The sequence below is a fragment of the Dreissena polymorpha genome, chromosome 4 (assembly GCF_020536995.1).
Source record: "Dreissena polymorpha isolate Duluth1 chromosome 4, UMN_Dpol_1.0, whole genome shotgun sequence".
Lineage (NCBI taxonomy): Eukaryota > Metazoa > Mollusca > Bivalvia > Myida > Dreissenidae > Dreissena > Dreissena polymorpha.
This window is the reverse complement of record NC_068358.1, coordinates 73,618,076-73,645,068: the sequence shown is the minus strand read 5'-3', so window position 1 is coordinate 73,645,068 and position 26,993 is coordinate 73,618,076. Positions and strand designations below refer to the sequence as shown.

The 26,993-nt window shown below is 35.6% G+C and overlaps 1 protein-coding gene across 1 annotated transcript; it reads right to left on the bottom strand.

The window, feature by feature from the left end:
- Nucleotides 1–814: 814 nt before the first annotated feature.
- Nucleotides 815–26,112, bottom strand: LOC127876078 (arrestin domain-containing protein 3-like). The gene is made up of 7 exons (XM_052420987.1): nt 25,789–26,112; nt 23,232–23,366; nt 20,018–20,241; nt 19,488–19,670; nt 16,665–16,847; nt 7,257–7,476; nt 815–1,301 (listed from the first exon to the last, which is right to left on the bottom strand). Exons 1-7 carry the CDS (start codon nt 25,901–25,903, stop codon nt 1,141–1,143), a joined length of 1,221 nt encoding a protein of 406 aa, XP_052276947.1. The 5' UTR covers nt 25,904–26,112; the 3' UTR covers nt 815–1,140.
- Between the last annotated feature and the right edge of the window lie 881 nt (nt 26,113–26,993).

Here is a 26,993-nt window from a genome sequence, read left to right as displayed (position 1 = left end):
TATGTGAACTGGTATGTTACTAATCAACACAGTCTTTGTGAAAGGGTATGTTACAAAGCTACACAGTCTATGTGAAAGGGTATGTTACAAATCAACGCAGTATTGGTGAAAGGGTATGTTAAAAATCAACACAGTTTATGTGAAAGGGTATGCTACAAATCTACGCTGTCTATGTGAAAGGGTATGTTACAAATCAAGGCAGTATTTGTGAAAGGGTATGTTACAAATCAACACAGTCTATGTGAAAGGGTATGTAACTGTGTATGTCTCATGTGAATATCCTGTATGTTTGTATCATTTCTTAGAACTTAAAAGATGATTGGTTCCCCATAGTTCTCCTTTCGAATTTGTATGTGTATTATGCTCTTAACTGATACTTTTCGTCCATTTCATTGATGTTTCAGTTATATATCTCCATATAGTTTCAGCCTTCTTACATTGTCGGCGAAATAAATGAGTTAGACAAAACTATTACTGTTTTCGAATCGTTAATGTGTTAAGCCATAAACCGTCATTAGATTAATTCAAAATAATTATTCAAGATAGCTTTCGCCAATTTCTTGTCTGACAGTTCAAAGGGATGTATGTTAACTCCTTTTAAGTATGTTGGGTATTGATGAATTGAAAGTCTCGTACTAGCGTTACACAGCATATAACAGTTGTGAAACATGAATACATTAAATGGCAGCCATTTTCATGCGTTTGCGTGATTTTAAAGTCGCTTTATTTATTTTAAAATGCAGTCAGATCACAATAATGAAACTCCTCTAGTTTTGCTTACAACTCTTTAACCCTAGGACAAAACGAATGCATACACTGTTGGATTAACTTTATTTTATTACAGTGACAACATATATTAAAATATAACAGATCAATACAGATATAAAACGGCTACATATATAAAACATTAACACACGAAAAGAAAGTTGATAATACATAGCTACCGTCAACATGCGAATACAATGATTGGCGAATAAAACAGTGGATTGTCGAAAGTTAATGAAGCAAAAATTGGCTTTATTGCTTCATGAACGCATACAAAAATAATCTATGAAGGTTTCGAAAAATACAGTCCTTTGTCCTTTGAAACTTAACACATTATTTTCATGGATGTAATATTCGGCACAACGACGAGTAATTCTATCCTTCGATCTCAAACTGAGTATTGTTATTCCTCGGATTGCTCCAGTTATAGTACGTGTAAACAGGTGCGAAGTTTGTGTTTCCATAGGTGTGCTCAGTGTCGCCTGCCTCCGCGGTGCTGTGGGCTCCGAGAGCGCTCTGCGCGAACGTCGTTTGTGCTAAAACACGGCAAGATATAAAATGCTCTTTTCCATTATGGACGAATGATCGTCGTTTGTGCTCAAACAGATAACATATCGTCACCTTAGTGTAAAACATTGATAAGTCCATATTTCAAAATTTTACAGGAGAGTAAAAAAACTGATTGTTATAAAAGATTGAGCTTTGATTTTAACACTGTTAACATTTTTATCCAGTTTTTTAACTAAAAATATATTAGATAAAATGTATTTCAGTATATTGCTACCAAGTAATATTATATTTGATGAATTTGCAGATAACTTCATTTGACACTGAAATATTTTTAGTGCAATACAGTTACAAGTGCACTTATTACTATATTGCACTGGACATTCTTTGTGCAATAACTGAATAAAGTAAGTTATTATGGTTTAAAATCAAACAATTTACTGAATTTCTAGTAAAATTAAGAATAAAATGTTTAAGTATATTGAAAACAAAATAATGTTTACACCAATTTTGATGTAGGAAGCGAAATTATGAGCACTGGGGATCTGCCATGCATAGCATTATGAATCTTTTTAAGAGGAAATGAATATTTTTTCATTTTTAAAGAAACGTCTTGCATATTAATGAAAAAAACACATGTATTGTTTGATAATTTATTAATCAACTTTAAACAATAATATGACACTGGTATTTCATTTAACATAATTATATTTGTAACAACAAGCAATCGAAATTTAATTTGTAAACTTCAGAAAAATAATTTCATTGGAACAGGCACAAATTGAGGAGAATGACAACATCACCATACATTGAAACAGTATACTTCGGCCAATATTATTTAATGTGAGTTAATTACAATTTGTCAAATTTGAATGACAAAAAGTTTAACCAATAAGACAAACAAGACATCTTTTACTACATGGCTTATTCTTCTATATTGATGAATCATAACAATTTCATGGCTTCACCTTGGCTGAAGTTGACAGTACTATCATCTTGAATTTTACTGTCATACTCCCAGTATATAAGTATTGATATATAAAAAGGCTACTGATAAGCCCACATGCACTTTTAATAAAACTGGAGAATTTTGTTGCACTTTTTCACTTTAAGTAGATAAAAGTTCAAGTTTTCTTCTTAAATTTTGTTGCAAAATACCATGATTTCTTATAAAACACTACAGGAAAAAGTATCCAGCATAAATTTGATCATTATTGTAGCTGAGAGGAAAAACAACAGTTACAATTTGGTTATTACTCACAGGGCAAATCTTTATAGAATGCATCACTAGACTGTTTTATTTTGCCTGAGGAATGGTCTGCTTGTAACCAGGCCTGAAAGTCCTTTCAGGCAAGGCAATTGCAAATATTATGAGCGGCAATATCCTTAAGAAGTACAAATGTATTTCCACGCTAAGTAAAGAAACAGGGATTTCGAGAAAAGTACTAAGACGGGCCACTGCAAAGGCATTGATGGCTATTCCAAAGAGAAGAAATTTCCTGGAAAGAGAAAGAATCAAATGGGATGTGATCAGCTTCATGGAGCGACACGAGTTCTGTGCTGAAAACCCAAATACCAAGGTATCAAAATCTTTTTTTTGTTGCCTACATCCTGACTATATACTTTTGACAAAGCTGATAACCTGAAATACATGTTCATGCAGCAAACATAAAAAATTTGCTATGAAATTTAAAAGCATTCGCTCTGTAGGAATTGATATTTCACCAAACCCAGAAACGGTTAGCAAGAAAGTATTTGAACAGGACATGACAGATATGCTAACCAATAAAATACAGGATGACACAGAAGTCGAGTTTGAGGAGTTGAAACGCGTAGAAGAAGAGGGGAAGAAGAAAATAAAATTAGCTAAATCAAAGACCACAAAAGAAGAGTATAATCAAACATACACAACTGCAGTTCCGATATTTCTTACAGCATGTTTCTAGGGTGAAGACGCAATATACTGCAATAAGAAATCTAAAAGCCAACTTGCCAAGAAATGAAATATTGATCCATATGGATTTTGCAGAAAACTTCACATGCAGCAACGCCGACGAATTTCAAAGCGCTTATTGGAACAGCACAGGAGTTACACTGCACCCGGTAGTTGCTTACTATAAAGAAGAAGAAGAGCTGAAACACAAGAATTTGATTTTTGTTTTTGATGTCACAAACCATAATTCCACAGTGGTGGTCACGATCTTGAAAAAAACTAGTCCCTGACATGAAAGCATCGAGTATGACTGTGTTTTATAATGGAACTGAGTATGAAACCAGCAAAAGAACTCGAGATGAAAAACCCGAATTCTGTTTCGGGAACCATAAAAATGCATGCATTATTTGCTGCACACAATCAGTTACATACCGCCAAGGTCTCATATTACTGTGAAGCCTGTTCAAAAGGCGAATACTGTGGGCACTGGAAAATAGACACTGTACCAGAAAAACACAATGTAAGTAACGAAGCCAGCCTACGCGAATGTTCACTTAAACGGAAGATGATAGATCATCAAGGAAATGTCAATGAAACAGAAAAAAAGTACAGAAGCTAAACATATCTGAAATGTGCGCAGACAGAAATGGCTCTTCACATATCGCAGATGAAAATGTGTTGCCCAAAGTCTCAGATAAAAATGAACCCCCATTGATCAAACCATAAGGGTGTCACGGTACTCCGTGTGACGGTATATCGTAATAGTCTCCCCTCGGTACGGGTCACGATACGCCTCCGAGTCCGTACGGTACGGTACGGTACGTCATTTTCAATGACGCATTTCAAGTGAAGTAACTGTAAAATGCCCCAAAAATGGCGGAAGTTGAATTGAAATCACTCCAGCGAGCATCTAATTAAAAAATATGAAAGCATTTTGTATTATCAGTAAGAAAATGGTAGGCGTTTATTTCGTATAAACATTTGCTTTATATCAAGACTTTAGTCGCTAAGAATTTCCCAAGCAGGGGCTGTAATTTTGTGATTCCGCTGAGAATTTCGCAAATTCTTTGAAACCATTAAAATTTAATTTCAACCACTCAAAAATGTGCTGTGTCGCCAACGTAACAAAACAAGGTGCAATATTTGACTGGTTCTAAGAATTGCGCTTGGAGTTTTGTTACGGCACAAGCAAAGATAGCCAGTTTGACTAGTTGGTAAACGCGTTTTATTGTTACCTTAAATAATCTATCGCAGTAAAAGAAACTTAACGCAGTCCGTATTTTTTAAACATATTCATAATTACGTGTTCATATTTAATCAAAGTTTTAGATTTGTAAATAATAATAACTCATTGTCAATTCGTGTACTTTCATGACATTATATGGTATTTTGTATATTGTATGACACATATGTAGAGGTCTTTAAATAAAATTTAAAAATGGTTTTAAATGGTGTGTATGTTTAAAGGCAGTTTAAACTTGAAGATGCCCATTACATGTTTTTTAACACCACTATCAATAGCCAATTGTTTATAGCAAAAGCAAAAGGCAGTTTATGTAGTTTGTTTTGTGAAAATTGATTGTTTTGACAAAAAGTGTCAGGTATGTGGACTCGAAAATAGTTCTAAGAAGTACGTATATAAACTACTGTAGAACTCAAAAATAGTTGTGTTTATTAAATGTGAACGTTTTAATCATAATGTTTGTTATTTGAAAATGTAAACGTAGTTGACTTAGTTGTAATTGCATGTTGTCTATAGGAACGAAATAGACTTGTCGAGCAAGTTAAAGGGGCCGTCCAACAGATTTTGGCATGTATTGAAGCTTGTCATTCAATGCTTTAAATGCTTTATATTGATAAATTTAAACATTTGAACTAAAAATCTCCTGTAAAAAAACAAGAATACAATTTATAAATTTCAATTTAAATTTACAATTTAAACCTCAACAGGGCTCGAACCACTGACCCCTGGATTCCTGGAGTAAAAAGCCTACCGCCTAGACCACTCGACCATCCACGCTCATGTTTTGAGCGGATGTTTTTATAGCTATATAAGCAATCCTAGTAGTTTCCCAAAATATCGTTTCGCGTCGATACGACGCTTTATCTGATGGACTTTAGGGAGTTATTTAAATCTATGTTTTCCATGTACATGTGTATTTAAAGATTTGTCAAGTTTAGCTATTAGATTTTTATCATTTTTGTACAAAACATGTGTATCAATGAAATGAACTAGGCATGCTTATAAAGATTCTTTGAATTATACGTATGTACGTTTGATGGTCAGGTACGTTAAAAATCCAAAGGTTGTTAACACACTTGATTTTGGCTGAGATATTATTTTTTTCTTGAAAGAAAATATTAATGATGTTTTCGTAAAAATGTATGTTTGGATTTGATTTTTAAACCAACGTTGTTCAAATGTCATTTATATAATCCTTTAAATGAACAGCATGATTTAACAAACACCCCTTTTTAAAACTTGTTAAGTAATTTAAAAAAAATGATGACAAAAATTCAAATGATTAACAAAAATGAAATAACAGTCAGGAATCTGTTTAGCACAAATTACCACACATGATGATAAATAATAATTGAATCTGTGCGAGTTGATTTAAATGTATTGATGTGTTAAAATGAATATTACGTACCTGGCATTAGAATATCAGTGTGTCAATGATAATGCAAATATTATGAAAATTTGATATTTCTTGGTGACCCCGTTGTAATTTTATGTACAGTTTGGTGTTCAAGTTGATTTTAATAACGTTTATGGTTCAATTGCTTTGTTTTAATTTTTCAACATTTCTCTATGTGTTAATGTCCCTTAAAAGGGGCCTTTTCACAGATTTTGGCATGTTTTTAAGTTTGTCATTAAATGCTTTATATTGATAAATGTAAACATGAAATTTTAAAAGCTCTAGTAAAAAATCAAAAATAAAACTTAAAAAAGGAAAAAAAGTAGCCCGCAGCAGGGTTCGAACCAGTGACTCCCGGAATCCTGAACGCATTAGCCAACTGAGCTATCCAGCCAAGCATACATAAAATGCGTATTTTATACGTTATATAAGCAATCTTCGTAGTTTCACAAATTTAAACGGCAACAACAGAACTCTCCAAATTATTCAATCGTTTCGCGTTGCAACGCTTTATAATTGTAAGGTTTTTAAATCGTCAAAAGATGCCTATAATGGCTATATTAGACCATGGCAAATGTTCAGTAATACTGTTTCCTCACAAATATCATAACTAAACCGAAAATTTGCGAATCTGAAACAACTTTTTTCAATTTTGTCAATTTACCAAACCGTGAAAAGATCCCTTTAACTGGGATTCAATGCATAGTTTCTAGCTCTGATATCATCATTTGGCCTTGATATATTACACTTATCAATATATTACACCAAATAACTTTGCTGGAAATCAATCTTATTTTGGTGCAATAAGTGAACAAGTGCACTTGTGACTTTCTTGCACAATGCAAAGCAGTTTAAATGAAAAGAACATTGGTGCAGTAAGTAGACAAGTGCACTTATTTACTTACTGCACCGAACAGAATTATGTGTGCAAATAATACAGTATGACATTTTCTTAAAAAGTACCAATTAAACTGGAATACCATTCTGATATTTATTTAGGACATGTATGACATCATTTTAGATCATTTTATGCAAAAGAGTCATTTTTGAAAAAAATGTCACTTTTCACTGTTTTGCGCTAAGGTGACGATATTTAATTAGAATTATGGACTTATAAAAGAAATACTGAGCTCTTGTCAAATTTCTTCACCACTTAAAACACGGCGACATATAAACTTGTTTTATATTACGGACAACTGACAGAGAAGTGCGCCCTCAGCACACGTTTATGTTTTTAATTATGGACAAACTATGGACAAACACTGTCAAACTAATTGATTGTATAGCTGCAATTGATATGAACCTCATTTATACCCAAATGTATGTTAAACATGTCATATTTATGCATAAATTGCTATAGACTTATTATTGTTTTATAAATCATTCGATCTGTGTCGATTAGAATTACTCACGAAGTGCTGGAGGATACGCAGTATCATTGTAGAGTCCCGCGGGAGCTCCAAGGTAAGGAGGGGGCGGAGGCGGCAGGTTCGCGATTGGGGCAATAGGAGCCTGGCGATGCGGAAGTGCGAGTCCATGCTGCTGGGCAACGGATCGGAGTGGAATGGAGCCAATCACAACTTCAACTGGCACGTGAAGACCGAATCCGAGACCGGATGGGTCTACGATTATCTGCCGACAAACAGTTATGCTACATATAACATCAAGGCAATATGCTTCAACTAAAATTAGTGTATGCCTTATGGCATTTTATTGGGTTCAGTTGACTTTGAGTAAAACAGATAACATATTTACGATTGCCTAAAAGAATGTTATGCTAAAACCGTCCTAACAAAATGCTTGGCTGAAAGAATTCGCATCTTGTGGAAAACCGAGCTAAGGTCGATTTACCGTATATCTCTTAGAAAACACATACGGTTGACTTTCATGAATATTTCGATTATGCATGAAATAGGTAACCGTTCTCAATGTATCTTGCAAGAAGCGGTTTGTAACAATTTTTCAAGCTTAAAAGCACTACCCGACATTTCAGAAAATGCAAGCAATTTATCATGTAAATCTTTCAAATGATCCATTATGAAATTAAATAAATCGTACAAACACGTCACTGTTTATTAAAATGTCTTAGGTACTCAACATGTTTCGGCCATGGCCTTCATCAGTAGTACATTAATATAAACAAATACAAAGGAAGTGACGTCAACGTCATACAATAAGGGACCATACAAATACACGGATATCGCTATCTTAAAATGGTTAAATACATGATATAGAAACGGATAGCATATCCTTAAATGAACCATAAATGACATAATAGCGGATAACAGTCTCTAAAAACGGACAAAAAATGGCATAGTTACTGGAGCGGATACTATAGTTCTCTTAAAACGGACCTTAAATGACATAGTAGCGGATATCAGTCTCTTAAAACATACCATAAAAGACATAGTACATGATATCAGGCTCTTTAAACGGGCAATACAATGACATAGTAACGGATATCAGTCACTTCAAATGGGCCATACATAACATATTGGTAAATATCAGTCTCTTAAAACGGGCAATACATTTCATAGAAGCGATTATCAGGCTCTTATAACCAGTCCTATCATGATTTTGTTTTGGATAAATAGAGAATACTAGGTTAGCGTTGAATACAGAGAAGTTTATGTTGCGAGGCTTAGAACGCCGGAAGCGCGAGCCTTGGCGAGCGCTTTCGGTGTTCGAGCCGAGCAACATAAACTTCTCTGTATTCAACGCTAATCCTAGTATTCTATTTATCCCATTTGATTTTTTCAACGTGACATTTAACATAAATAGATCTAATAACCTTAACAATGATTTTAATTCAGTCATAAAAACACTTAAAATCTAACAAATGTAACCATGCGTAGTGATATACATGTATTTGTTCTGGTACGCAAAATAGTCTCATTTATAAGACGCGCAAAGAATTTAGAGATACTTTTTATATGGGCTAAATTCTTTGGAAATATTACCCATATAAAAAGTAGCTTAATATTTAAGAGCGTCAGAAATTTGGACTAGTACGCAAAATAGTCTTTAAAAATTCACACACAAACTGTAAAACAAGTTAAAAATATCACCATATGCCTACATTCAATTTCACGCAGTATGCGAATTTTAACACATTACGACCGCGAAAAGAAGATTTTACTTGACTATAATTCATTTTATTTTCGAAAGAAAATGATCAAAATCCAATATGGCGGCGATTGCTCCTGACAAAATGCTGTCGATGCCAACATAGCGCAATGTCGGGTAATTCCGACAGTCGTCTAATTTCGACACCTAGTTCTGCTACCATAACTTTAAATGTCGCTTTTTATGATTTTTGACTGGCGCGACTTTGTACAGGTCTGTCAATACTAAATAAACTGTACGCTGAAGTTTCTTTAGCTATCGAAGACCTTGACAATATTGACGAGTAAACAGACAATTGCAGCGACTGACACTTTATTTGACAAAATATACAGGGCAATACGTTTTCCGTCTTCGGACGACGAATTTAAGGACGCGCAGAACGTGTTTTTTATATAATGTTATGGGTATGCCGTGTGTGATCCGATGCATCAATGGCGCCCATGTTAAAATCATTTCCCCGAGAACAGGGAACGACAAAAGTACAAACAAAAATCAAAACACGTAAGAACTAGTATCTTACCTTTAATTATCCTTTAAAATCCATCTCATAATCCATTTAACTCAATAATTGACGATTTTGCATCTAGGGTCTTTAATAATTATTTTAGCATAGTTATATAAAGACCCTTATGCCATTCTATCACTTTATTCAAATGAGTTTATGAACGCGATAAACTTTCTTCTTCGTCACACGCTACGTCATGTACTCTACATTACTGCTGTTCAAATGAACCGGAGCAGTTTATCTAATAATAGCCGTTGGTAAACTCGGTTGCATTTGCAGATTTCTGCATACAAACATAATTATGTTTAAACTTGCACAATGTTTTATTTATCTATGGTAAATGCGCTTATTGTACGAGAAAATAATTTAATATATAAATACACAAAGAATGGAAAACATTCCAGTACACAACATATAAATGAGTAGAAAATACCCGTGTACAAAATGGGACGTTCCCAATTCCAGTGTGGTGTTATTTTTACCATCTTATACTTTACACAGCTCTATGCCTAACGTGAATTAATTACAGGAAAGCAAACATAGCAGATTATTCATGAACTGTGCGATATGTGTATGGCTTGTTGTACATTCTTAATATTTAAGTTAAATGTCAAAAGTATATGCTTTGGTTATAAACAATGCACATTACACGAAATAAGGAAAATGTGATCAATTGACAATTCAGTTATGTCGACATACAGTACATGTAGAAAACATGTGAAATAAGTCGCGTTTATAATAAATCGTCCAAAAAAATGGGGAAAATGAAGCAATTAGTATGTCATTTTATGACGCCATCAATCAGCTGATTCATTATACGGATGGCGAAAAATTATGTCATATGACTAGATTTAAAGGTTGAAGGTCGTATAATTTTGAAGCTTAAGTTTTGTCGACTTTGTTTCTTATGAAAAATCATTCAGTGGTAAAGTAAATATAAATAAAAAAATAAAACAAAAATCGTGTAATTTTATATTTTATTTCAACATTTCTTTTGATGAATATGTCATATATATATTTTTTTCTGCAAAATATGCACATTTTCTTCTAATGGGTGACCTTATAATTCGATCAATGAACCAAACAATATCGACCTAATTTTAGCGCATATCGCATGACGTCATTGAAAAAGTAGTCCGTGCACGCGACAGGTATATTCCACAGTGTTGAATACAAGCAAGTATATTCCACAACGTGTTATACCGTCAATGTTGCGGTGAAAATGGGATAAACATGTATACTCTTAAAACGAGTCATACACGACGCAAAAGCTGATATTAGTATCTTCAAACGGATAATACCATAAAACTAACCGATGTGCATTTCTAACGATCTGCAATTCCATTAAAACGTATGCGGATGTCAATCTCTTTAAACGGGCCGTACAACGCCATAGTTAAATATCTTCTCTAGAAACGGAGCACACCATGGCATATTAGCAGATACATATGTTTAAATATCGGCCATCTTTATCATATTTGAGGACCCATCGATGGTTCCAATTTAGAATGTCGAACCTACAAAAACACAAGTTTTCAGGAGACGTATTTTTGTTAAACATTTCTTGAACAAAATCAAATAAAGATTACTTTAATCATTTTTAAGAGTGTCTCATGATGGAGCATGTTCGTATGGAATTAATTTGACGTTTAGTTAATAAATCTGCTGTAAAATGAATCTTCGTAATATTGACTTGCGTTTATGTGATGTTTCGGCAAATTGGACAGCTTATTGTAATAGATTTTGTTTCAACAGAATAAATTAGTCCACTGTTTTCCATTAGATATAGCAAAGCAATGCGTGTTTTCTGTTTTACACGCCGAACAGAAGTGACAACCGCAATTCTTTATTAATAGTATGGCATCAACTTAATAACTTGTGGAAACAACTTTTAAAATGACTTGTGGAAACAACTAAGTACGTTGTCACCACAACTTGTTAAGTTGAGACCTCAGCTTAGTAACTTGTGGTCACAACTTCATAACTAGTTTCCAAAACTTATTAAGTTGTGGCCTCAACTATGTATTTTTTTCATTTAACTTATTAACTCATTCTTTCAACTAAATTACTTGTGGGAACAACTTATTAAGTTGAGGCCTCAGCTTAGAAACTTGTGGCGAGAACTTCATAACATTTTCCAACAACTTATTAGTTGTTGCCTCAACTAAATAACTTGTGGGACCAACTAGCTAAGTTGAGGCCACTAATTTAAGTTTAACCAATCAGATCGGCCGTTTCATATTTACCGTTTTATCACAATTAGTAATCCTTATACTAGTAGGTGCTCGGGTTCGAGCACTATCCCTGTTAGCTATGGATCCCCCGTTCGAGCCCTGTCTGAGCACTTGCCATGTAAGCCATGGATTTCAGATTTGAGCCCCTATCTGAGCAATGGCCAAGTTAGCGACTTGGTTAAGGGTTCGAACCCTGGTGTGAAAACTAGCCACATAAGCGAAGGATTCCGGTTGCGAATCCAGGTCTGATGCCTCCCTTAAACGCTAGGTCTTTGGTTTTTAGTCTACGGATTTTTCCTGTAAGCGACTTGGACACCAGTCTAAACATTCGCACCCTTCGTAACGGATCCCGGTTTGGAGGCCCTGCCTGAGCACTAACTCTGTATGCTATGATCCCCGGGCTCAAATCCCGGTTTAAGTACTTACCATTTAATAAGCGAACGGACCCTAATCCAAGTCATAGTCTTTGCGCCTGACCCGAAAAATGCGGGATTTATAGCTTACATGGCTAGTGCTCAGACCGGCGCTCGAACCCGAACACCCATAGCTTGCGAGGCTAGCTCTCATTCCGGACTCGAAAACAGAAAATGTTGCTTACGGAGCTAGTGCTCATTTCGGCAACCGTTCGCTTAGAAAGCGAGTGTAAGTATGGTATGTTAGCGACGGATGTTTGGTTCGAGTCCCTGTGTGAACCCGTAGCTTTCGGTGCGAACGCTCAGACTGAGGTTTCGCAACCGGGATCCTTCCCTTACTGGGCAAGTGCTTAGACACAGGCTTGAACCCGGAATCCATATCTCTCAGGGCTGGTACTCAGACTGGGGCTCGAACCCGGGACCTGTCAATGTTGGTGCAAATTCTCACATCGGAATTCGAGCCGTCGCTTATAGGGTAAGTCCTCAAACCGAGGCTCGATCTAGAGACCCAAAGCTTTCAGGGCTAGTGCTCGAACAGTGATTCGAACCCCGGGACCGTCGAAAACTCCTAATTAGCTTTTCGGACTACTGCTAATACCGTGATTCGAACCAAGGGACCGTTGAAAACTTAGGCATCTAGCACTCGCCTCGTAAGTGATGGTTCACGCGATCGAACCCCGGTCAGAGCAATCGCCCTTTACAAGAAGGGTCCCGAGTTCAAATCCAAAAACCATAGACCACTCTCTTATGAAGCGAGTGCTTCGGGACTCGAAACCGGGATCCGACGCTTACGTTGCTAGCGTTCAGACCGGAGATGGATCCCTGAACCAAGTCGCTAACAAGGCAAGTGCTCAGACAGGGGCTCATTCCTGGGATCCATAGCTTTCGGGGATAGTGCTCAAATCGGCGCTCGAACCCGAACACACAATATTACGAATATAAAGGTACTAACGGTGATAAAACGGTAAAGATGAAACGGTCTATCTGATTGGTTTAACTATTGTATGGTCAAAACTTAGTAATTTGTTCCCACAACTTATAAAGTTATAGTCTCAACTTAGTAACTTGCGGCCAGAAGTTATTAAGTTGAAGGAACAACTTACTATGTTGAGACCTCAACTTTATAAATTGTTAGAACAAGCTATTAGTTGTGGCCACACATTACTAAGTTAAGACCTCAACATTTAATATTATTTTGATTTCTTTTTGCGTTATTCAATGCTATAAAATGTACATCATTTAATTATTCTATAAGCAAAAGATTACGTTTCGTCAATAACCTTAAAAAACATGGCTATATTGATACTTTAATATATTAATTAGCGCGCAAAATACCGAAGTTTTTTTCAGCAACGTCATTTTGACTTCAAGCAATTGCGGTTCGTCATTACATCACGTGACTTTATTGAGCTGTTGCAATTAAATGGCAAATACCTTACATAGGTACATATATAAGTCTTTTGAAATGGGTTGTACTTGACAAAGTAGCAGGTATCAGCATTTCAAAACGGACCTCACTTGTAGCGCACATGAGCTTTCTAAAATAAGTCGTTTCATGAAATGGTAGCGTCATCAATCGCTTTACACGAATCAAACTTACTTTCAGACATGAGTTTCTTCAAACGGGTTACGCCATAATATAGTACAGGATATATGCATCTTCAAACGATACATACCATGACATAGATCAGATGTCAGTTTCTTATAAAGAGAAATACATTGAGAGACTTTAAAAACGCTCCAGTTGTAAAAGTAACGAACTGGTAAAGTACATGTATACATTCTTCAATTTGTATGATATTTGGCAATAATGAGCAAAGGTATGTTACAAGCAACTTCCAAAATTTTTATTGAAAAATTATTGCAATTAAAGGAAATAACACAAATCTAGGAGTAACACCATTAACATTGAAATTCGCAATTTTACAAAAATCAATAACGCGTGTAACTTCCATAAGAAGCAATGTAGGCAGCATCTACGTCTTATCGACAACACAATGTTTGTTATTTGTTGTTGGGGAATGTTGTTCTATCGTGTATTAAGGCTTGACGTAACTGGTTGAGATTTCTAGGGGCTGGACGATGGGCTCTCAAGCGTCTTGCAGCAATTCCATTCGTGGATTTTTTTTAAAGCTCTTGTAAGTCGAGCTGAGTGTGCAGGTGCATTGTCTTGTTGAAATAATCCTTCTCTGAGATTACGCTGTATAAATGGAGCAACAACAGGGGCTAATACGGTGCCTATATATCGCCTAGCGGTCAGTTTTGTGAAATTGGAAAATCCCAGCCCACACAAGAATGCTGCCACCAAAGCCACAATTAAACTTCTGTATGCATTGTTCAATGAACCTCTCACCTCTCGAACAATACACTCTAACATGTCCATTACAGTTCTGAACATTGAACTTAGATTCATCTGAAAATAGAACTGTACCCCCAGTGTCTTCGGGTCCACCGATGATGTATACGTACCCTAACAAGTCTCGCAGCTTTGTGTCTATCGGTCAAAACGTATCCCTGTTTAGGTTTACGACAACGTAAACCAACGGCACGCAGTCTACGTATCACGGTTCGGACATGGATTGATCGCCTGAAAAACAAAAGTGACTGAACAGTCTCTAACTTCGTTGGATTGTCAAATATTGTACAAGCATCATAAAATGATAAAATATGGTGCACAACTTACCCACGGATACCAATTGTTGGTCTGGTACTCTGGGTGGCAGACCGGGAGCGGTAACGTCTGTGAACGCGTCGAAGGTTGGCGTCCTGTCTAGGCGTTGTTATCTTGGGCTGACCCGGGCGTGGACGGTCTTTAATACTTCCGGTGACGGCGTACCTTTCCCGAAGACGATTAACCGTGGATCTCGCGCAATTAAACTGACGCGCGACGTCGGTTACGCCACTTCCGGCTCTCAGCATACCAACAGCCTCTGAACGCTCATGTTCTAGTTAGCGTGGCATGCTAGCGAACACCTTTTAAAACTATATTTTGTGTTTGTCTTGTTTGCTTGTCGATTACATACACATACAACAGGACTAGATTTTATTTCGTGGATATAATTGTGAAGCACGTGCAAAAAACGTGTAAATAGCTTATGTGTAGCCAGCTTTTTACGACATTCAATTTCCTTGCAGATTTTAGCGGGTATAAATTGTTTTACTTGTAAATAACATATAATTTATAGTTAAAAAACTCTAACATATTTTTTAATCGTGAAAAATTGTTTTGATAAAGTGAGGCGTTTTAAAAGTCACTCAGTGTACATGTCATAGTTGCGGACATTTCCTATTGAAACGGGTCATTCAATGAGTCGAGGATATCTGTTACTTAAAGAGGACCATATATTATAATAAAGTAGCGAATATAAGTTTCTGAAATCCGCTTTCCTCACACGTTTAGTCTTTTAAAGTGTGTCACACCTAATCTCTTAAAGTGGGTTAACCTGATCTCTTAAAGTGGGTCAGGTTTGATCTCTTAAAATGGGTAATGCCTGATCTCTTAATGTGGGTCATACCTGATCTCTTAAAGTGGTTGAACCTAATCGCTCAAAGTAGGTCATACATGATCTCTTAAAGCAGGTCATACCTGATCTCTAAAAGTGGGCCATACCTAATATCTTAAAGTGGGACATACCTGGTCTCTTAAAGTGGGTCTTGCCTGATCTCTTAGAGTGGGTCATTTCCGCTCTCTTAAAGTGGTTCATATCTGATCTCTTTAAATGGGTTATACCTGATCTCTTACAGTGGGTCATACCTTATATCTTAAAATGGGACATACCTTATCTATTTAAAGTGATATTATGGGCATCTAACAGTTTATAAGTGTCTATCGCATACGTTGTTTATTTGTGGTGTTTTTACTTAATATACACTTATATTTGTTAATGCAGCATCGACATACTAAAACAATATCCCGGAAAGAGAAAAAAATGCATTTGAATATCAACCGTACTTTCGTTTGACAACTGATCATGTATGTACGATGTGAACCTAAATTTAGTTTTAGTGCAGATTCGTTCATACGACACAAAGACACAATTTTGTTTTACGGATCATTTCGGCTTAGAGGACTGGGTGGGTCACGTAAAATATCGAATACAAAATATTCTTTTATTTACAACTGGTAGCAAGATGAGTTGCAGATAATTGGTCAGTAAACACATTTTAACTAACTCTTTTGACCTGTTAATTCTTTTCAGCTCGATTCAACAGTGAACAATTCCCATAATATCACTTTTAGCGGTTCATATCTGATCTCAAAAAATGGGTTTTATCTGAAACGGTGGCAGATATAAGTCTCTTTTGACGGGCCATTCGATTAAAAAGCAGAGGATATAAATCTCTTAAAACGGACAGATAACTCTTAAAAAGTGGCAACAACAAATAAAAGATGCACATGTCACTTTTAAAAGAGACCTCAACATTACATTGAGGCAGATATAAGACTCTCAAAATGGGATATAACATTGCATCGTATCTCTTATCATTATTAACGATATCATGAAACGTTAGCGGATAACGTTCTTTGAAAATTACACCTACCACAACATAGTAACGGATATCAATGATCCTACAGTTTTTAAGGAACGAAGGAGGGACCACAGGGATGTGAAGTTTCTCGTTGACGTAGGCGTCCGTGCCGCCACCTTCAATCTCGCCATGTTTGATTTGGGTCAGATGGTTTTGCACAATTCGAGTTTTAGCCGTTGCATGGTAAGAAACACTCTGAAATTGAAACGTGTACTTTTGAAAACATATAAACTAAACTAATGTGCAGATTAGTTCATGACTGATAAGAAAACAAGTTCGCTCTCTGAGCATCCGCGAGGAAACGATATTTTTCGTTATAAATTGAATACAAACGGGTCATGATTAATTTAATGTGAATAGTGTGTTATTGTTTTATTGTTGTTGTTGTTGAATATCTGAAAAGCAGGTGCTGATTCATATAATTTATCAAATTATAAAGTGTAAGAAACGCTGACCATCTGCTGCATCCGTATCAAAATGATGAATAGCCCACCCACCCCTACCCCTCCAAAAAAACATTGTATGGTAATATGACTCTTTGCGTTTTGGGGATATATTGTATAAAGTATGAATTGTTGTTTGGCATGCGTGAGGATATATTAATAATAATGTTTTGATAAATGTTATTTATAATGTTTCGATAAGGACCTGAAACTTTAGAACCCTCTCTGAAACTTTCATAAACCATAATGACACACTCGATCAAATGCTTCCTTTAAGTCGATGCAGTTGTTGAAGAGCTCACGTTGGTGTTGCGGGTGCTTCTAAATGATGAATCTGAAGTTGCAGATATGTTTCACTGTGCTCGGTTCTGTTCTGAATCCAGCCTGCTCTTCCGCTATAAGTTCCTTGGCCGCTTTGATGAGATGGCATATGATGGCAATGTTGTGTATTTTCGAAAAGCTTGAATTTTCCTTTTTTTGTTATGAGGATGTCCAACGATTGGGTCGTCTTCTTCGGCAAATTCTTTCTTCCCATAAATCCTGACACAATGCCTTCATTGTTAAAGTCGTTGCCTCTCCTAATTACTTCATCAGCTCGGAATGGACGTTGTCCTCTCCTTGAGATGTTCTTGCACACTGCCTCCTCAATCTCGGCCTTTAAATGCATAATTTCGTTGTCGACTTCTTGTCTGAGAGAACTCTAAAAGAGACTTGGGTCTGGTTGAATCGGGTTGTTGTTGAGGTCGCTGCTTGGAGGGTGTTGTAGGCCTTTTAACTGTTGCATTTGGTAATCTTTGTGTAAATGTTGACAGATTGCTCCTAAATACACTCAACCTTGGCCTCTTTCATCTTTTGTCATCGATTCTGTTTGCTCTCTGTGATTCTGTCCTGGAATCTTGGCTGATGTTCTTCTACTTCTAATGCCTTAGCACTCTTTATTTTTCGCAGAGATCCATGATCTCGGCCATCACACAAGGCTTGTTGTTCCTTCTCTCTCTTTCAATAATTTCTTCGGTTGATGACAGCAGGACTTCATTGATGTTGTTGGCGATGGTGTCAATGTGATTGTCTGCGATGTTTCGGGCTGCACACTTGACACCTATCTCTTCTTGAAATGCCTTTACTATCTCAAGTTCTTTCTGTTTCTCCAAGTAAAAATCCAATTCTGGTGTTCTTGTTGATGCGCTTGTTCTTAAGTTTCAGCTTAGTGGTCGGAGCGCTATATGGTTGTTGCTGCCGATGCCTCCACCAGGACACGTTTTGCGTTCGCCTTGATGATGCTTCACTTGAACCGTTGCGGTTGTTAAAAATTGCTAATATGCATGACCATTTAAATACGCAGAGCTGCAACTGCGGTTGATTAATGACAAAATCGGTATGCATTCTTTGTCATCATTGATAAATACCAGTCATGGCATTTTGAAAATGTTTTCAATATCTCGCCAAGTTTACCTTTAGATGGAGGAACACCATGCATTAGTTATCAACCGAGTGTTCTATAATCTTCGGTTTTGTTAATTATATTACCTGATTTTAGTTGAAGCATATACAATTTATGTAAAGAATCATTGACGAACTTTGAATTCATTTGTAGTAATACTGTGCGTTTTCGTTAGTACTCTTACTATTAAAACACGTGTTAATAAAGTACACGGTGTACTATTTAAAAGTAAACATAAGGTATAAGGGATGTGTGCTGGCTTCGCCGCCCGAAATGACCGTTCTTATTGATGTCATTAAAGTGTGTGTAATAGGAATAAAATACTGCTGGAGAAAATGGATATTCACTTGTTCAAATGGTACGTTTGCATAAGTTGTTTTGTTGCTGTAGTTTGTCCGATATCGTTCTACTTGAAAAAATTGGGGTTGATAAATATACATATTCATTTTATATTAAGATGAAAATTGATAAATTGAAGATAAATAAGAAAAAAGAAGTTTGTTTATCGTTTTAAGTAGCGCATTTCTTTTGAAAAGTGTTGTGCGTCGCTGTATCGTTCAGAAAAATCTTTCTGTGTGTTATTATACAATGGCAACGAAATACAATACTTGTTTGACCAAAGATATATAACACTATCGTCTTAAATAATCCGAAATTAAATCGTTTTAGAAGAACTCTTTTTTTTGTCAAAATAGCAAACTTGGACGAACGCCTGTGCTTGGTTTGCAGTTGGCCAATTGAGTTCATGATCGCATGAACGCAATTCAAGTTATATTAAATGTTGATATTGGCGCAAAGCCTTATTATTGCGGTATATGTGGAGTCCAATAGTATGTTATTTTATTTTTGATTTTTGTTAGATGTCTTTCTTTGATTTATTACAATTAAATCACCGGCGAATGAGCTTACAACAATCAACCGTTGAGCAAACATTTAGAATCTTGTTAGTACCATAAGAAACCTGGCCTGGGTGCAGCTCATTGTCCTGTTACTCTGGTTGTTGATTTCCGCCCAAAACGGAATTTCCTCTCCGGGCACGTAGCCCTGTCTCTCGAGGCGGACGTGAACGCAAATGGGATCCGAGGCGCAGCACCAACAGCACAGCACCTTCTGGTCCGTCTTCTCTGCACGTGACTGTAAACATAGAGGTATTTCCTTCATTGTTCTGGACATACACAAAGTATTGCTTAATATAAATTTGTTAGAATTTCTTTTCAATAGGTGCCGTCTTACAAGGCATTATTTTTGAAAACCTTGTTTATACGGGTGTACATTGTGAAAGACGCTATGCGTGTTTGAACCATAGATTACAAATGCATAACAGATTGTGATATCAACGAAAAAAGAATGTAGGCATAAAAACACTTGAATTAAATCAACCAAGATGCTGTAAAGCAAGGTTAAAAAATGTATGTGTTTTGCACGTCTTAGTTATGGCTACAGGGCGTACTGTAAGATACGTTTAGGCTGTCAGTTTTTACCTCTAGGTTGGGAATGGTATTCAGGTCCAGTGGATCCATCACGGTGATCAAGTGTTTAGCGTTGATATTAAAGGCCCAGGGTCTGTCAACGTTCACGCTGAAAATGTAGCGCACCTGTCCGATGTAAGCCTCGTACGAGGACGGAATGTTGTACGGCAGCGTAACGCTAAATGGATAAGTATAGGAATTCGGCGATAAAACGGTTTCGTCTGAGCCTGACGTGTCTGAAAGAAATCAGTTTTTTATACGTGTGAATCATTCACAAATCTTCTATTGTATTGATTGACTGTTCTCAAATGTCGTTTAAGATTTAAAATATTATCCACGCCAATGTCGTAAAACTACGCTTGATTTTTATTTTGACGATTGAAACGTGTTTCCTTAACTATAAAGCTTCAGAACAGGTCTAACGTAAATGAAACAATTGCAAGACGCATTGTCTTAAAGTGAAAGAAAATCGCATCGCTGTATTGTCATCTACAATGTTACATAATGTTGTTTACAACAATATCCTATACATATATTGAAAAAGCTGCATTCCATTTCATTTTGAACGTCCGCCCGTCTAAAAAGACTGATTTCGTCGATTTGATTAAACATTCAGTAGATTCTTTGATGAAGCGAGTTATACTTAAAAGGTGCTGTGTGATGATATGCATGTTCTTTTTTACGAGAATGTAAAGGATCAGGTAAGTGTAACATAAACTAAAACGAAACGTGAGAATTGTAATTAATGGCTACTCCAAACGAAATGAATGTGCAACATAAAATACAAACTGTAATTATGGGGCTATTAAAGCTTCTTTTGTCGGTGGCCTATGTCAACACTGTCTTTTGTTCATCCATATGTCTTTATCTCGGTCCGAAAAGCTCAAACGACTTATTCATGAGTTTTGACATACCATTGCTTAGCAATGTATGCACCGTATGTTTTAATACAGTTTACAGATCTGGTTAATTTCTTAACGAACCTAAATAGTGTTGTGACCAAAGCTACATTGAATTAGATCATGAAACATTAAACATATAAATACAACAACAAAGGGGATTACAAAGGTAATACACAACTTTACCTACAATGTGTTTTCAGCGGATTTGAAGGTCGAATCGCTCGTTAAACTTCCCAAGTCTTTTTTCGGCATAGCTGTTTAACGTCACTTTTGACCTTAGGTGACCTTTAATCATGACCAGTAAAATTCATATAAATATTCCCGCGGTTAGACACGAATTAATTCACTTCATTTATACCATTGGCTGATTTGAACATACCACCAGAACAATGGAAACATGACCGCGTCTTTGTAACACTGTTTTACTGCATGTTCAGCATGAAACAATTTTATCTCAAATAAAAAGGCTTGATAGATAGAACAGTTTTACACTCAACTCTTTACATTAATACAGTTTGTGCGTGCACTTTTTATTTTCAGAGGATTGCCAGCGCCCGAGCGTTTGAACTTAACGTCTATGTCCTCATATTTAGTAATTACTTCCATATTGCTGTCTGTGTACTAGTCGATTTAAGTTCATAAAAGTATCGTTTTTCCATTTCCTGATATTCGTTTTTGCCAAACCATTTTAAATTGTTTTTGAAATTGAACATTTAACATGTAAAACTATAAAGTTTTAAACAAGCCGTCGTTCCAGCAGTGGAAGCGTGGCCTCACTTTAATGAATTGCATTCCAATCCGCAAGGTATCAGGGTCAGTTCGCGGCCAGTAAAATAATCGTAATATAATATAGACGCTATCGCGTGAACTATGTGAACTGCATTTTCTTTAGACCAGAAATGTTAAATGAAGATATTCAGCGATATAATTATGTTATGTCAATAATAGATTCTTAATGTGTTTTCAACAATACCATGATAAATAATATTTTTTAAATTTAACGACAATTATTCCACCACATTGATTAATGTATTAAGCATGAGCGCGATTATTCTCGATACTATTAATAATCGAATCAAATAGCAATGCCCGACAAACCACTAAAACATGTTTGATTGAAGAACGCGCGTATAAATATTTAAAATATGTACGGAAACTTCGCGTGTGGCCGGTTGACTCATATGTTTTAATTTCACTTCCATTCTTCTTTTGGTTTTCTGTTTTGTATCGATAGGTTTATGACCAGCAATATGTTATGTAAAAAAGCCGCGAAAACTCCGCGTAACATCCCGTACTGCGTAGGATGCAGCTAGAACTGCACAGAAAAAGACATTCATTGAACTATTTACCTTTCACCAACTCTAACCATAATCAATGCCGTATATCTTTTCTAGATATATAGATATATTTCTTGTTTAATATACTTTGTAAGAGATCGCACGGATAAATGAGATACCCATTGAATTAAAGTGACCGACCAGTCAGCTAAAAAACGGCGAACGGACAAAATCCGCATGCTAAGGTCATTTGACGTATACGGGCTGAATTGGCGGTCCCTGTAAAGCGAGGAGGCCCGATGTGATGTTTACTACTTCTTACATTATACTCCACTTTTTTAAGGTTCAACAAAGCATAAAATGATACAATATCAAAAGAACTTCATAAATGAAAATTAAAGAACTTTTATATTTCTTGTAGTCACACATTTCCTTAGGTTGCTTTTATTTAAAACAACGAGCAGCAATATCATTTAAATAAACTAAACTGCGTCACGAATTTTTTGTAAACGTACCCATGCTTTATTACGTAGTCTTATATTATTATTTCAATAAGGGGACTTCTGTTTGGTGTTAACGGAATTGTTAGCAACTTTGTAAATATTGATACGAAAAAGCTATTGACGAAATAAATGTTCATATTTTGAAAAAGCATTCAATAACTGTGGTACACAGTTGAGTGGGCACCCATTATTATCTTAATCAGCCCGCTTAATTAATATATGGACAGACACATAAATAATTGACCATCGAAGTTTATATAAGTGGAGCAGACTACCTATGTAAGGCATACTATATCATTATCGTTTAAAGTTCAATATTTTTTTTTATCCTTTAAGAGACATTGGTTGTTTATTCCGATGTTGTTGTTTCGATACCACCAGCATAAAGCACTTATTTTAATACTATTAAATTCCGTCAACTATATTCAATTCAACTTTGGTATATTGTATACATTGCAAAATAATCTTAAACTGTTCACTGATTATACAACTTTATGAAAACGGTGGCTTTCATATTTAGGAATGTAGGTATTGGTTTGCTTACCTTTACTTAACAGGATGTTGTTGAAGTTGAAGTAGTCCTCGCGGTTATGATAGGCCACCGAGTAGCTGCGATTCCCGCTTTTTCTCCTCTCCGACCAGTGAACGTTAGCCCATCCCACGAATTTCAGAACGATGGCTGAATAAATCGAATATAGAGAGGTTTGTGTGTAAATGTTTATATAATATCTAGCGTTTTAGTTTTGTTTGAATTCGTGGTTTTTACGTAAGATGTAACCGATTTGAATCATTTGGAGTCATATTAAGAATTATTAGGAAGACACCAGCTTTGTACACTGAAATCATTTGTATAAGTATCTGCAAGGGAACTTAACGTGTTTTTAGGGAAACGTAGTAGAATTTTGTTTTCAAACTTTTAATGAAATAAATTATTCTCTCATGCCATTAAACATAATAATCGGAGTTATTGTAAAAATATTAAAATGTATTTACATAAAATTTGAATACAAATGTGTGCTTTGCTTGGACTTGATAGCCGAAAATTTGCGAACACATTTTTACGCGCTATAACTGGGCCGTTCAGGATTTCAAAGTTATGGGTCGTGCTCTGTGAACGAGAGGTTTAATGCACGTGCTTAAAATGTCGTACAAGATTAGCCTGTGCAGCCCGTATTTTTCCGCTGATGTAAACATTCCTTTGATGTCGAAGGCCCTTCAGTATTTTATTGACTCACACAATTTTATCTTAAAAATATATATTAAATGTTTGCTTTTCACAAATGCTTTTCCTCGATTTTAAGAAAAGATAATATTTATACATAAACACATCTGTTTCTGTTAACACTTTAACCGGGCATGATAAATTCTGTATTAGTACTTTTTATGGTCTGTTCAGATCCAGAAATGCAGAACAACCACAAGTAGTATTGGAGGGACCGGTGTGGTTGGACTAGCATGACACATATAAAGACACAAGACGGATTATGCTGAATATGGGCATTTATTTATGCCAAAACTGAGACATCCTAAGTATGTCTAGTATAAAACATCATTTTCTTATATGTAATGTAAACATAAACCATAATATGTCAAATATGAAAAGACATACATTTAGATGTGACATATCTGGGTTGCAAAAAACGCAGATCAAGTTATAATGAATGTTTCAACACAGTTCAAAGTTGTGACGAAAATGCCACTAAAACGTTTGACATATATGTCGAACAATACAATACAAAAATTATGAAGTTGTTAAGATTAACTATACAGTTACATCACAGTGAAAAAAACAAACTCAAGGCGGCAGGTGGGAAGGAGAAGGTTAGCTGTTGATAGAAACCTGCCTTTCCTCCTTCAACGATAAAACAAAATGGCCAAGCTGCCTATTGATTGGTCGAACCGTGCTATTTATAGAATGTATCATTATGTCTCATTAATAACTTCCAAGTTATATAAACCATACTTTAAGATGCGGCTTCTTGGCCATTATCAACAAAAGATCTTATCAGTCCCATAAATGATTTTATGACTGCATAAATTACCATAAATTAATTTCGTCAGACATGAGGTGCACATGGGACAACTCTATACGCCTGCATATTATTTATTTCGCGCTTTTAGTGAAGAAGTATTTTTATTAAAGTAGGCTTTAATTGTAGTCATGACTTTGAGTCCCGCTTGAGCAGGTGGCGGTGCGAGTATCGAAAACATTAACAAAATTACATGAATTTTTCCTAGCAATATTTAAAATATAACATTTGTATAAGATAAATATCTGCTTTAAAGCGAGATTAAACGATTTTGTATATGTGTGAAATTGTAATATATTGATAAAATAGGTTACAATAACACAAAATAGGCAAGAAAAATTATACATTAATAAGGAAATTCATAAAATGCAGCAAAGACAAATTAGCGCCCCTAGCCGATAGTGACGCACATATTTTCCTACAATAACCGAAGCATTCGTCTTTTTTATTAGGACCATGTCGTTTAAATATATATCGTTGCAGGAATTTAAAATGAACCTTTAAACTAAGTTTAGATTCACATTGTACATGCATGATATACATGCTGGCGAATTCGACTGTACAGTCGTTTTCGATTTCAGAATTAAATATCTGGCTTATTTCGCATTTTTTGACACATGTTCTTCTAAACTTTTATTTTATTTTATATTGAAATATATATGTAATAAGTTTTTTTACACATTTTATATAAATTCATTAATATTTGACAAACTGGTATAATCTCGGATATATATATTCGGATGCATTTGTTTGTGTAGACTGTTTGTTGGTTAATCGCTTAATAAGTTGATACTGATGTATTTTTTTTATATAGATTTAGTAATGTATCTTCAGGAAACAACGGACTAGTCTTGGTAGACTGTACAACTGATTTTTCATTGTTAAATGAAGATTAATAAAGCTGCGATTTAACCATTATTCTGTGCGTTGACACTTGTTTTTTAAAAAAATGATGAAAACCAAACCACGCGTAAAGACATTTTATGTTGCGCAAATATAATTACCGGTCTACTCTTGTCCTAAATGGTTAAGTGTGACACGTTAAAAAAAGGAACAATCCATTTTACTTACATCTTACTTTAAGAGGTTTATCTACGTCAAACTGTACACGTCCAGTTATCGTGTCTCCCGGAAAATAAACCGTCTTCTGGTTGTCTATCAGAATCTGAAGGTTTCGCTTCGGCATTTTCTTCTGTTCTGACACAGTTCCACAAATGTTCCACCCGATCCTGTTTTATTAGCTACTACTAGTAGAAACTTATTAGACTTTTTAGACTACTACTACTAATAATAAAAGATGCCTTTCCTACCGCGGTAAAATTTATTAGCTACTGCCCATTGTGTCACACCGGTCTTACTGACCTGTGTGAATGCGCGCTAAGCATTGTGGGAAACGGATTTTCCATCATGGCGTTGGTAAACATAATAAACACGGAAGTGAAAAATGGTAATTAGTTATTATCAAAAACAGGCCCTATCAAACCGGGCGAGCTGTAATATATACATGGATGCAGTTTGTGCTTCAAAAGGAGCCACTTTTCATGTCAGTCTATTGTTTGTAAGAATCACTAAACACGTAACTTAGACTAACTTAACACGTTGCAAGACTGTATCTTCGAAATAGTAAATAAATCAAAATAATAAATAAATATTTATAATTAAATACCTGCTGAAATTTGAGAACGTAAACGATTTAAAATAAACGCTGTGAACATTACAAGGAATCTTACATGTAGGCCTCATGTGTGAGAGGATGAATCAGGGATAAAATAAATGGAGTTTAAAGGATCTAACATTTTGAGGAGGACGTCATGGTATCTTGGACATTTGGCACTTTCATATATTTATTTAGTAGATACTGAAAATGCTGAATGTGCTAATTGCAACATCAAAGACGAGCAGGTGAGATTTTTACAGCTTTATTTTTCTTGACACAATGTTGTATGTTTTCCATTTAATTTATATGGCGCACTAGTCTTATTTATAAGACGTGCAAAGAATTTAGAGATACTTTTTTTTATGGGCTAAATTTTTTGCTCCAAATATTACCCATATAAAAAGTAGCTTAATATTTAAGAGCGTCAAAAATTTGGACTAATGGCGCTCAATTTTAGCTCGGCTGTTTTCGGGGAAAACCATAGGTATTGTCATAGCTCGTCGACAGATGTCCGCGTCGTGCTAAAACCTTTACATCGGCTCTAAAATCAAAGTGCTTCCACCTATAACATTGAAACCTCACATGTATATGCACCGTGATGATTTCTACACACCACACC

Bases quoted from the DNA above. Each gene is read 5' to 3' on its own strand.
- LOC127876078 (XM_052420987.1), bottom strand. From the start codon at position 25,903: ATGCCGAAGCGAAACCTTCAGATTCTGATAGACAACCAGAAGACGGTT. The intron at 19,671-20,017 runs GTAAAAACTGAC...CTATGTTTACAG, and splicing joins ATACCATTCCCAACCTAGAG to TCACGTGCAGAGAAGACGGA. The intron at 7,477-16,664 runs GTAGGTGTAATT...GTTTGTCGGCAG, and splicing joins ATATCCGTTACTATGTTGTG to ATAATCGTAGACCCATCCGG.